The sequence below is a fragment of the Podarcis muralis genome, chromosome Z (assembly GCF_964188315.1).
Source record: "Podarcis muralis chromosome Z, rPodMur119.hap1.1, whole genome shotgun sequence".
Taxonomy (NCBI): Eukaryota; Metazoa; Chordata; class Lepidosauria; order Squamata; family Lacertidae; genus Podarcis; species Podarcis muralis.
In genome coordinates, this window is record NC_135673.1 from 22,154,875 (window position 1) to 22,167,929 (window position 13,055).

Genomic DNA, 13,055 nt, shown 5'->3' on the forward strand with positions numbered 1-13,055 from the left:
ATCCTGGGAGGTGTAGTTTGTTAAACCTGCTGAGAGTTCTTAGAAGATCTCCCCCCACACTTCCACACTTCCCTCTCAAAACGACAGTTCCCAGAAGGATTTAACAATCTCTCCTGAGTGTCTTCTCACAGGGAATTGCAACTCCAAGATGAGAAAGGGAGTGGCGTTCGTAACAGCACCCCTACAGCTCCCAGAATTCTTTGGGGGAAGCCGTGACTGTTTTACGTGGTATTAGGGCACTGTGAATGTATGGTGTGCATGTGACCAGAGAGAGATCCTCTTGTCTTTCATCATGGGCCTTTCTTATTTGGGCCACGCACCTGCTCCACAGACATCAACTAGTTTAGTGACAGGAATGGGAGTCAGGAGCAGGTCAGCAATAACCCACATGGCTTCAGTGAAGATAACTCTTCATTCAGACTCCAAACAGCTCAGGAGGCCAAGCCTAGTGAACACAGCAACTGCCCAATTGAACTTGCCCCTAAGTGGCAGTTGCTAGCAGCGGCACCACCTTGTGCCAAAGGCTGAGGGGGCCCAATGTTGCACTATGCGGTTACAAGGTTGGGTGCTGTGCCAAGACCCCTTTTGCTGTGCACTGGAGCACCCTGTGGTCAGTAGAAAATGGGGCACCATGCAGTGCCCCCCAGCAGAGCGTCCCACACTCAGGAAAAGGTCAGGGGCCATACCATGCCCCTTGCTGGAGCACCCCGTTCCACGCACACCCCGGAGAATCCCATGGTTGGGAGGTCAAGCACTGCATCACACTCCAGAACACACTGTGCCACTCCCCCTCCCCCAAAATATTGAGGGGGCCCAAAACTGCTCAGCGCTCCTGGTTGCTAAGACTAAAGGTCCCCACCTTCCTACAGCTCTCTAAGTCTCCTCTCCCCCAGTTCCTTCCCAAGTACTCTGAGGCTCCTTCGTGTTGCATGTCTTTGTTCTGCCTGTTCATGCCTCTTTGGGTTCTGGGAGACCAGCAGGGAGGAGAGCTGGTTGCTGCAGAAGAGGGAGAAAGGCTGGCTTCCTTACCAGCCTGACACACTTCTGCTTCTTGGGCTCCCTCATTCCACTCTCCTGTTTCATTCAGCTTCTGCCTCTGATTCTGGACTTCTCTCAGCCGCAGACTCTTCCTGCTCAATAAACCCTGTTACCTCTTCAGCTTCGGACACCATCTCTTCCCAATCTGCTTCCTCTAACCACTCATCATCATCCCACTACCAATCCCCCAGCTCTGAGCCAGTCTAGAACATTTAGTAAAGGTAAAGGGACCCCTGACAGTTAGGTCTAGTCGCAGACGACTCTGGGGTGGCGGCGCTCATCTTGCTTTACTGGCCAAGGGAGCCAGCGTACAGCTTCCTGGTCATGTGGCAAGCATGACTAATCTGCTTCTGGCGAACCAGAGAATGGAAATGCCATTTACCTTCCCACTGGAGTGGTACCTATTTATCTACTTGCACTTTGACATGCTTTCAAACTGCTAAGTTGGCAGGAGCAGGGACCGAGCAACAGGAGCTCACCCCGTCGCGGGGATTCGAACCGCTGACCTTCTGATTGGCAAGCCCTAGGCTAAGTAGTTTAGACCACAGCGCCACCTGCATTCCTAGGACATTTAGTTGCTGTTCCTTTTTACTCCTCCTTCTAAGGGAGGCCTGATCCTGTGTATGGAAATGCTTCAGCAGCTTTCTTCAAACTGGTGCCCTCCAGATGTTTTGGAATATGACTCCTATCAGCTCCAGCAAGTTTGACAATGCTGGCTGGTGCTGGTGGGAGTTGTAGTCCACATCTGGAGGCCACTAGAGTTTGGCATCAGGCAGCTTTAAACACTGCAGACTGCCAGTGGCGTAGCGTGGGGGGTGCAGGGGGGCTGGCCACACCGGGCGCAACATCTGGGGTTAGGGCAAATCCATGGGTTAGGGGGCGCAAATCCACGGGTTAGGGGGCGCAAATTACTTGCCTTGCCCCGGGTGCTGACAACCCACGCTACGCCACTGCAGACTGCTGCCAGCAATCTTTAAATTATTAGCTGTGAGAATATGTCACTTTTTAAAATGTTTTTTAAATCTTATTTTAAATTATTTTGTTGTTTTGTTGTTTTTCACCCTAGGGTCCTTTGGGGCAGAGGGGGGGAACAATGGGATAGAAAGGTTAACATAAATGGTGATGGTGATTATGTTTTGGGCTGCAGTTCCCAACAGCCCCAGCCAGCACAGCTGAAAGATACTCAAGAGTCGAGAGTGGATTTCATGCTCTTTATTCAGCTCATAGTGGTGAGGAGGGAATGAAAGTCCCCTCAAAGTATCTGCTTTATATACATTATTTACACAATAGGCTGCATGTGATTGGATAATTCCGGAATTCTCCTGTAGGCCAATCAGGTTGTGGATTCACTTCTATCTGGAGCTGGATTGGGTGGCTCCTGCCGACCAATCATACTGCTGCATTGTTCTAGGACCAATCAGACTGCTGCATTCTGAATCCTATTGTTCTAGGACCAATCAGACTGCTGCAGTTTGGATCCTATTCAACTCAGTACATAACACCCCTCCCCTCTAAGTTCCAGTCCTACCTGGGAGGTCGCATTCATAGTCCTCAAGGTACGCCGGCACCCTACGTGTGCGTTGTGGCCTGGGGTGTTCCCTGGTCTGGGGTTCAGGTTCTGGCTCGTGTTCCAAGGATGCTGGGTGTGATGGGGCCATTTCGTCTGGTGCAACCAGCTCGCTCAGTCGTGGTTCTGGTTCCGGTGTCCTTTCGGCCTCGCGGGTCCTCTCTGTATTTACTGATTCTCCTGCTGGCCCCTCCTGTTCTGTGGGTCTCACGGCCCCACTGTTCCCTTGGGACTCCTCTGACCTGTCCTCCTCCTGGTTTTCTCCCGAGTATCGTCGCCGTATCTGGTCGCAGTAGCAGCGCCAGCATTGCCCCCCATCCGTTAGCACCTCGTACGACACGGGGCCAGTGACCCTGGTGACTGTGGCGGATACCCATGCTGGGCCTGCCCCAAAGTTCTTTGCGTACACTGGGTCCTGGGCCACGAAGGTCCGGGGGTTCCTGCCTTCCCCCACCACTATCTCATCCTGAGCTCTATCGGGGTGAAGGCGGTCCAATCTGATTGCAAGGCGCCGACCCATTAGTAGTTCAGCGGGGCTCCAGCAAGTTGTTGAGCTGGGGGTGCTGTGCTGTGCTAGAAGGAATATGGCAAGGCGGTACTCCCAATCCCTTTGCGTCATGCGGCGGAGGGTGTCCTTGGTGGTCTGCACCATGCGTTCTGCTTGGCCATTGGTGGCAGGGTGGAATGGCACTGAACGGGTGTGGCGGATGGCGTTCTGCGCTGTGAAGGTTTGGAATTCTCCTGACGTAAATGCGGTCCCGTTGTCTGAGACAAGAGTGTCAGGGAGCCCGTGGGTTGCAAACAGCCTGCGTAGTACCCAGATGGCTGCAGACGTGGAAGTGTACGGTACCAGTGTGACTTCCAGCCATTTGGTGTATGAGTCCACCACTATGAAGAATGTTTTCCCCTGAAAGAGGCCAGTGAAGTCCACATGCAGGTGTGACCATGGTGCTCGGGCGGACTCCCAGGACTGGACTGGGGCCCTTGGGGGATCTGGGCGGGATTCTTGGTAGGCCTGGCAGTGTTTGACCCAGGCCTCTATCTCTCTGTCGATCCCCGGCCACCACACATAACTCCTGGCAAGGGCCTTCATTCTCACTACCCCGTGTGTGTGTCGTGTAGGGCTGTGAGGACCCTTTTGCGGTGGGGCTGGGGAACAACGACCCTGCTTCCCCATAACAGGCACCCCTTGTGGGCTGACAGTTCATGTTTGTGGGTTGTGCAGCTGGTGAATTCTGGCCCGGGGCTGCTGCTGGGCCATCCCCTCCACACCAGTCCAGGACCCGGGAGATGACCCTATCTTTCTTGGAATGGTGTGCAACTTCTTGTGCCTGAATGGGGCGGTCAGGAAGCAGCTCCAGGCTCATAACCTCTTGTGCAGGTGCTGGGTCGGGGCCTGTTTCCGGTAGTGGTAGCCTGCTGAGTGCGCCTGCATGGCCCATCGCCTTCCCAGGGCGGTAAATCAGTGCATACTGGCAAGGAAAATTGACCACCTGAGGACACGAGGAGACAGCACTTGGGGGCCTGCTTTTCGGGGGCAAACAAGCCAAGCAATGGCTTGTGGTCAGTCACCACGGTAAAGGGCCGTAGTGTGGTTCACCCCGGTGACGGCTAGCCCCAGTGGTCCAAACCATGCCAATCCCAGTAAGCTAATGTAGGGCCCCTTGACCATAAGCAAGTCCAGTTGCCGCGTCCGCCCTTGATATTGCACTCTGAAGGTACCCACCCCCATCGTGGGGATCTTACGTTTCTGGAAGTCCCGGAGGGTGAATGGGGCCGGCCTGAGTTTGGGACCCCCACTAGGACACAGTTTCCTTAAGGTCCTTGCTGAGATTATGAATAGAGTTGAACCCATGTCAAGCTCCATGCGGCACGGGGCCCCCCTCTATCTGTACCTCTACATAAATTTTCTCTACGTTGGGGTGGGGCAACTGGTATACCTGGAAGTCTGTGAGCTCCGTCGAGTTGCCTTGGTGCATTGGGCCCTCGGACCTGGGGGCTCTTGGATCAGTCATCTGATGCCTGACGTCGGGTGGGCTGAGCCCGACACACCCGAGCGATGTGTCCCAATTGTCCGCACTGCCTGCACTCTGCGTTGCGGAAACGGCAGGTCCTCCTCTCGTGATTCTCCCCGCAGCTTGCGCAGTTCCCTCCTTCTCGTCGAGGCAGCCGTGGTCTGTGCGCTGCTTGAGTGCGCTGCTGTACTAAGTGCACCTCCTCCCTGTCAGATCCTGAGTCGTTGGTGAGGTCTTCGTGGTGGACCCTTGGTTGGGGCGACAGGCTCGGCCGTGCCTCTTGCGTTGACCTCTCGGCAGCTTCTGTTGCCAGGGCCTCCTCCTGGGCGACCTGGAACGTTAGGTCCTTCTTAGCGTAGAGGCGTCGTTGTAGCTTCTCATCCTTCAGGCCACCGACAAGGCGGTCACAAAGCATGTTCTCCAATTCTGAGAAGTTGCAGAACCAGGCGGCTTGGCGGAGAGAGGTCAGAAACCCAGTTATGGTTTCCCCAGGGACTTGCTGCTTTGCGTAGAAGGCATTTCGACGAGCCACCACGGAGGGCTGCAGCGAAAAGTGCCCCTTCCACCGTTCCATTATTGTTTTGTATGGAACAGTAGCGACGTCTTCAGGCGCAAGGAGAGCCCGGGCGATTTCAAACGTCTCCTCTCCACAGACGCTGAAGTATATCGCCCTCTTCTTGGCATCTTCTTCGTCGGTGACCCCTTTGGCTTCTAGGAGGAAGGTGAAACGGGAGGCATACGCTTCCTAGTCTCCGGGTGCTGGGTTGAACGGCGAGAAGCTGCTGTCGGTTGCCATTCTGAGTTCCTTGGGTCCCGGAGCTGAAGCCTGGATACACGGTGCAAGGCAGCGGTGCGGCAGGTGGCGGTGCTGCGGTGCTGTGTGTGGCAGTCAGCTCAGCAGGATCCCACCTTCGTCGCCAGTGAAATATACGCAGTCGAGAGTGGATTTCATGCTCTTTATTCAGCTCATAGTGGTGAGGAGGGAATGAAAGTCCCTACATTATTTACACAATGGGCTGCACGTGATTGGCTAATTCCGGAATTCTCCTATAGGCCAATCAGGTTGTGGATTCACTTCTATCTGAAGCTGGATTGGGTGGCTCCTGCCGACCAATCATACTGCTGCATTGTTCTAGGACCAATCAGACTGCTGCATTCTGAATCCTATTGTTCTAGGACCAATCAGACTGCTACATTTTGGACCCTATTGTTCTAGGACCAATCAGACTGCTGCAGTTTGGATCCTATTCAACTCAGTACATAGCAACAGCTATATATGATAGTAGGGCTGATGGAAATGTGGTCGTGCTGGCTGTGGCTGATAGAAGCCCAAACATCTGGAGGGCACCAGGTTATGGAAGGCTGCACTTAAGTATCCATCTCCTCCCAGGTGCCTTCGAGACATTGTTCAACTACAACTGGGCTGATGGGGGTTGGAGTCTACTAGCGTCTGGAGAGTGGCAGGTTTAGGGGAGGCAGCTTTGAGAGTTCCTTCAGAACCCTTAGCATGCTACACCTCCCATACCCCCAAACATTTCTCCAATTAAAATAGGGACGTCCCATTCCATAATGATAATTTTACTATTTATACCCCACACATCTTTCTGGGTTGCCCCAGCACTCCGGGCAGCTTCCAACATATATAAAAACACAAGAAAACATTAAACATTTTTTAAAAAACTCCCTATACAGGATTGTCTTCAGACAGCTGGTGGGCTGGATAACTTCATACCCTCAAGCATTTCTCCAATAGAAATAGGGACATCCTAAGGAAAAGTGGGGCATTCCAGGATCAAATCAGAAACCAGGACAGCTTCACTAAATCTCTGGTAAATAGGGACACTTGGAGGGCCTCCTACTGGGGAAGCCATGACAGTTAAGAGTGGTGAAATGGCAATATACCTTTGTGGTGTAAATACTGATAATATTCACAAAGGATGACTATCTAAGGCACTAGTCATTAAAATAAATAAATATTAAACTAGAACATACACTTCAACGTGTACACACAAAGTAGAAACTGGGCTTTATTTACAATCCTTGGGGGAAAATTCTTGTTAAGTGTTGGAGGGTGGTAACATTTTTTAATGGATTTGTTATATTTATAAATATCAGGATATTGTCCTTGAGGTCTTACAATATTCTCACATAAAAGTAAGAGTTTACAAAGGATTCCAAATGACTACTAGTCATGATGGTTATATGCTACCTCCGGTATCGGAAGCAGCATGCCTGTTGCTGGGGATCACAAGCAGGAGAATGATGATGTGATATCTCCGTGTGCTACTTGAGGGCTTCCCATAAGCCACAATGGGAAATCAGGCACTGGACAAGACAAGTCTTTTGGTTGATCCAGCAGGCATCATCTTATGCTTATGACCACTGCATAGGGAATGTCTGCACTGATGGCTTAAACTAGGATTAGATAAATATATGGATAAGGCTATCAATAGCCATTGGTCATGATGGCTATATATTACCTCCATGCTCTGAAGTGGATTGCTTAGAAGGAAGGGAGTGCTGTTGAGTTCATGTCTTCTTGTGGCCTTCCCAGAGGCATCTGGTTGGCCATTCTGGGAAAGAATACACTGACTAGATCAGTTAAGTCCATTGAACCAGCAGGGATTTTATGTTATACTGTGCATTATCAGCCAAGGGCCCAGCTCCACAAGATGTTATTTGTCCATGGAGGTGCTGCTTGTAGTAAACTACCCTTTGGGGCAGGGTGGGGTAAGCAGCCAGGTTGGTAGCATGTTCTGAATTGCAGCTTTGCAGTTCCTCTCTCCAGAATAAGAGAGTAAAGGTTAAGCTCACTTATTTAAACACATAACCAACGTCTTGTGCAATTTGGCCCTGGGAAATATACTACTAAGAAGAGAGCAAACAAAATTATGGCTCTGAAATTCATTCTGACCACTTTAGTACTAAGGCTGTTTTCATAATGTAAAGCCTATGCTGGCTAGAGCATACATTTGACTGTGTTAACAGAATTTACATGGTGTGCAAATGGTGGAAGAGAGGGTCAAAGACACATGAAAGCAGTACAGGCATATATCAGAGATATTGTGTTCAGTTCGACCACAAGAAAGCAAATATCACAATAAAGTGAGTCACACAATTTGTTTTGGTTTCCTAGTGCATATAAGTGTTATGCTTATAGTCTATTAAGCCACATCCTCTTGGCTGCAGAGGCAGGAGGGGGAAAACCTGGCTCCAGCCCTAGCCAACTCCATTCCTTTGACCAGAAGAGGGGTAGCGGTGGAAGGTGGGCTTTCAAGCGGCTGGGCTGCCTGCAGCTGCACCCATGTCCTCATAAGCAGCAATATCTGCAAAGCACAGTAAAATGAGATACGCCTGTAATTAGGCTTACAGTCCTATGGATATTTTCTTGGCAGCAACAGCCATTGTTTCTTTGTCACTCCACAGGGGGATGGAATATTGGGAACTTGCTTCTATAGAGCAGGCAGAGGCAAACTCGGCCCTCCAGATGTTTTGGGACAACTCCTCCCATCATCCCTGACTACTGGTCCTGTTAGCTAGGAATGGTAGGAGTTGTAGTCCCAAAACATCTGGAGGGCCAAAACTGCCTATGCCCACAATATTATGTTGGAAGACTGGGAAAGGTTATGGAAAATGGACTTAAAAATTACAGATTGTTCTTTACTGAAAGAAAACTACATGAAAATGATGTATAGGTGGTACATGACACCAGTACTATTAGGGAAAAGGTATAAAACAGGCTCAAACCTATGTTGGAAATGCAAGGAAAAAGAAGGGACTTTTTATCATATGTGGTGGGATTGCAGTAAAGTTAAAATGTTTTGGGAAATGATATATAATGAGTTAAAGAAAATGTTTCATTTAACATTTGTGAAAAAACCTGAAGCTTTTCTGTTAGGGATTGTGGTAAAAGACCTGCCAAAGAAATTTAAAAATATTTATATGTATGTGACAATGGAGGCAAGAGTCTTAATAGCACAAGGATGGAAAAATGAAGAAATCCCGACAAAAGAACTGTGGCAAGAAAAACTGATGGACTATGCGGAATTGGCAAAACTGACATACAAACTACGTGACAAGGATAACTGTGACTTTAAAGATGAATGGGAACCTTTTACAAAATATTTGAAGAAACAACGAAACGAACTGGACTCTTTGGCAGGTTTTGAATAAACATTCACAAAATCTTCATTGGTAATATATGGATAGACAAACTGAGGATTTTTACAATTTTATAAAATGCAGATAAAAATTTGTGTTGAGAAACCAGAGAAAGGAGCTGAGAGAAGTTGGGGGGTGGGGTGGGAGGGGGAAATGGGGGGGGGGACAATGTAGATGATGTATCTTTGTTAAAATTAATATGTTGAAATTCCTAATTCCTAATTTAAAAAAGACTGCCTATGCCTGCTATAGAGGTATGAGATTGAGAGGCAACTGGCCTTGTCTCCCCACCTACAGCAATCACACAATAATTTCTGCCTAGATACCTCCTGGTCTGCCCATTGGGGCTGAATGTGCCCTTTCACTGCCTAGCTTTCCATAATCTTCTGTCATAGTATCTCTCTTTCCAAGGCTGGCTTTTACCAGGAGAGGGATATCTCTGCAGTTCTTCACTTCACTGGAGTGACCACTTGCCAAATGTGATCTTCTACAACAACCATTAAAGGTTTTAACAGTAACAACCAAATATCCTAGCAGTGTATAGAATGCAGAAGTCTTGTGCTCTCTTGACTGGAAGGTTCTCAGATAGATGTTTTCTTGGCTTTTAGGAGGCGAGGTTCCAGGCCTTTCTTCACAGTCATTAATGGAGAATTGGTTTTATTATTTTTCTTCTGCTGCTTTTTATTGTTGTTTTCACTGCTGTTTTATTCTATTTTTCTGCTTTAAAATATTTTATTGCTTTAATTTAATTTTAATTGTTTAGTACTAATTTTATTAGTCAGTTAGGTAGCTTTAGCTGGAAGGAAGAGAAATCTTTAAAAAGTAAATAATTAAACAAATAAGCAAAGAACAATCTTCTTTTTGTAGAAACTGCAATGGGCCTCCTAGTGACTTTTTCATTTGAAACACTCTTAGCCAATAGGACTAAGTCAGGGGTTGGCAAAAAAATTTAGCTGTGGGCCGATCCACGGTCGCCGGAGAAGTGGCACGGTGTGTGTGTGTGTGTGTGTGTGTGTGGAGCTGGAAGAAGAGGTGAGGGGGGCCAGCCACTGCACTTACCTTCCCAGGGGCACGATCCGTAGTGCATTTCACCTCAGTGGACTTGAGCAGTTCTTCAGGCGCTGAACAAGTGGCCTTGAAATGATTGTGACTTATGGTACTTACAAGTAAGCGCATCTTTAGGGCTCTTAGTGTCTGTGCGGCTACTCACCAAGACGTGGCTTCTTCTGGCAGCACAGGTGGAAGCTGGCAGGGAACAGAAAGCTGACTTCCAGAGGTGGCGAGGCGGGAAGAGCAGGAGCCAGCGGTGGGCGCTGCCTTGCCTCCTTGCAACGGGAGGAAGAGGCTGAGCAGGGGCAGCTCTGCCATTCAATCACTGCGCCTGGTTTACCTCAGCACAGCGTGGGGACATCTCTGCCAATCAAACGCCACTGAGGTAAACCAGGTACAGTGCTTGATTGGCAGAGACGTCCCCGCGCTGCGCTGAGGTAAACCAGGCGCAGTGATTGAATGGCAGAGCTGCCACCGCTCGACCTCTTTCGCCGCCATTGCTGGGAGTCTTGGCTTTATGGTGGGTTCCGGATTCGTGGTGTGGGCCGGATTTACAAACTAGGCAGGCCTGATCTAGCCCACAGAATGGATATCTTATTTTTGTTATAGTTATTTATATCCCCCATTACCCCAGACCAGAAATCAAGGTGGCTTATACAAATTAAAACAGCACAGATAAAATACAGAAAGATAAAAACATATAAGACGCAATTTCCAATATTACTTTTTAACTATTGACTAAAAATCTATTTTGTGATGAAGTTATTATTGTTTATTAATGTAAATACTCCTTATATGCCGAAATTGCTTGTACAATAATAGATTTGTAAAATGTACAGTGGTACCTCGGGTTAGAACTTAATTCCTTCTGGAGGTCCGTTCTTAACCTGAAACTGTTCTTAACCTGAAGCACCACTTTAGCTAATGGGGCCTCCTGCTGCCGCCGGAGCATGATTTCTGTTCTCATCCTGAAGCAAGGTTCTTAACCTGAAGCACTATTTCTGGGTTAGCGGAGTCTGTAACCTGAAGCGTATGTAACCTGAAGCGTATGTAACCCGAGGCACCACTGTAGTTTGCTTTGTAAATCATTTGATTAATTTTCAATATTCCAGAAGGTGGCAGTATTCAGGTCAAGCACTGTCAAGTATGATTTTGGTTAGATTGCAGGGTGGTCCAATAAACAGTCCTTGAGGCATTTTTTTTTTGGCAGCTCTCAGCTAAATTTGACTGCCTTCCTCTGCAGCCCTGATGCTGCCTTTCCAAAGTCAGGTAAGTGAGGTGCTGGGCTTTGTGAAGGAGCTGTGAGGACCCTGAAAAGGTCCTCAAGTCCTTCAGCCTCCTTCCCAAAGCCTGGTTTGCACTTTCCCAACCTTGGGAAGGAAATAGGAGGTGTCTAGGACCCTGGCAAAGCCTTCCACCTCCTTCCCAAAGCCCAGTGGGAAAGGCAGCTTTGGAAAGGCAGCATGGGGAGAGGTGTGTGTCAAATTTTGGCTATGCTACTCCCATGCAACAAGGCAGTGTGCAGCCTGTGGGTTCTGTGTCAAAGTACTCTTGCAGTCCACTTGGTGGGAAAAGTTGGGCAACCCTGGGGTAAAGTCTGCTTTGTGATACAGAAAGAAATTGTAATTCCTATGGTTCAGTAAATATGCATAATGCTCAGGCTGTACCTGGTTCAAAATTCATCTCAGTAAGAACTGGCTATCTTGAGTTGCCAGCTTCCCCAACGCACCTCCAGCAGGGCTCCTACACCTTTAACAACTGCACAACAGGTGGAAATTCATCAGGAGAAGCTTCCCCCCATCACTACTCTTTGTATGCAAGTGTAAGGACAAGAAAATATCTTTACCAACTGAATTTCCTCCAGTCATACAGCCGTTTAGGAACTCAGTAGCCAGGGGGTGCGTTTTTCTAGACACCTGTTGTCCTTCGTTTGCCAGCTCCCCTTTATCCATATTTACTAAGAAATCACTTCTTCGTCTTCTTCTTCACTAAATCTGCATACCACCCTTCATCTGTAGATCTGAGCAGTTCATAACATTAAAATTACAATATAAAAAACACAAAATATATAATTAAAATAATAACAAAAACGAACTAGTAAGCTTCCTCCTTCCACAATACATTTAAAATGGGATTAGATGTTAATCAGCCAAAGGCCTGGTTGAAGAAGAACATTTGCTTTGGGCACCTAAAAGTGTAGAAGGTGCCAGCCAAATCTCCCTGGGGAGAGTGTTCCACAAATGAGAAGCCACTGCAGAAAATACCCGTTCTTGTATTGCTTCCTGTAGAGGAGGACCATGAAGAAGTCTCAGAGGATGATCTCCGGGTCTGGGTAGGTTCGTATAGAGAAAGGTGGCCCATGAGGTATTGTGGTCCTGAGACATTTAAATAAGCTTACCCCTCCCCAGTGCATAAGAAAATTATTTTTTGTTACTACTGAGGTTATTGGTTGTTTTTTTAATAGTTACTGATTCCAGCAAGAAACCAGTTTGGTTTCCCTGCTTCACTTTCTTTTATTATTATTTGTTTATTCCATTTATATACTGCCCTTCCTCTTAGCTAGGGATGGTGGGAGTTGTAGTTCAACAACGTCTGGGTTTCCAAGGTAGAGAAAGGCAATTCTAGCCACTTACATTGGGAACCAACTACAGTATTTGGGATCCGTTTTTCTTATTATTATTTGATCTCCGAAGAGCCGGATTAATGAATAAAAGTAAATAAGGGTTGTGCACCCATGGTTCTTCCTCTCCACCACCTCTACATCCTACCCTGCGGGGTAGACCAAGCAGATGCGTTACCAAGGGCCCGAGGTGACCCAGCGCGGCTTCTGTCTCCAGCCACGCGTTCCACCCACTTCCGGTGCCTCTCCTTCCCCTCTCTCTCTATCCTCGGCTCCGTTTCCTGTCCTCCGGCGCCCCGCGACTCTTCTTCCCCACCTCTCTGCGCTCGCCAACATGGCGGCGCTGAGGGCTCTGTCGGCGGCGGCACCGGGCATCTCGCCCGGTGCGGCTGCTTCTCCGCGGCATAGACTACTGCTGGCTTCGCTGCTGTGGCGGCCGGCGGCGGGAGCTCACTCGTGGAAGTGGGGGCGTCCGCCCCGGAGGATATCGCAGGTGCGCCGGTGGGGCTGAGGCGGGCGAGCGGGTGGAGAAGTGGGCTCGCTCCGCCGGGAGAGGGTTGAGGGGAGGCTGAGGGGCGGGGAACGTCCTGAGGGGACCAAGGTC

The 13,055-nt window shown here is 48.8% G+C and overlaps 1 protein-coding gene and 1 pseudogene across 1 annotated transcript in view; one reads left to right on the top strand and one right to left on the bottom strand.

Moving 5' to 3' along the window:
* Window positions 1-3,793: 3,793 nt before the first annotated feature.
* On the bottom strand, window positions 3,794-8,913 carry LOC144326165 (uncharacterized; annotated as a pseudogene).
* Window positions 8,914-12,741: 3,828 nt separating this feature from the next.
* The window catches only part of ABCB7 (ATP binding cassette subfamily B member 7), a 62,184-nt gene continuing 61,870 nt past the window's right edge, over window positions 12,742-13,055 (top strand). Inside the window, exon 1 of the mRNA XM_028715308.2 lies at window positions 12,742-12,944. Coding sequence (XP_028571141.2) covers window positions 12,786-12,944 — 159 coding nt within the window. The 5' untranslated portion in view covers window positions 12,742-12,785. The remainder of the gene's footprint in view (window positions 12,945-13,055) is intronic.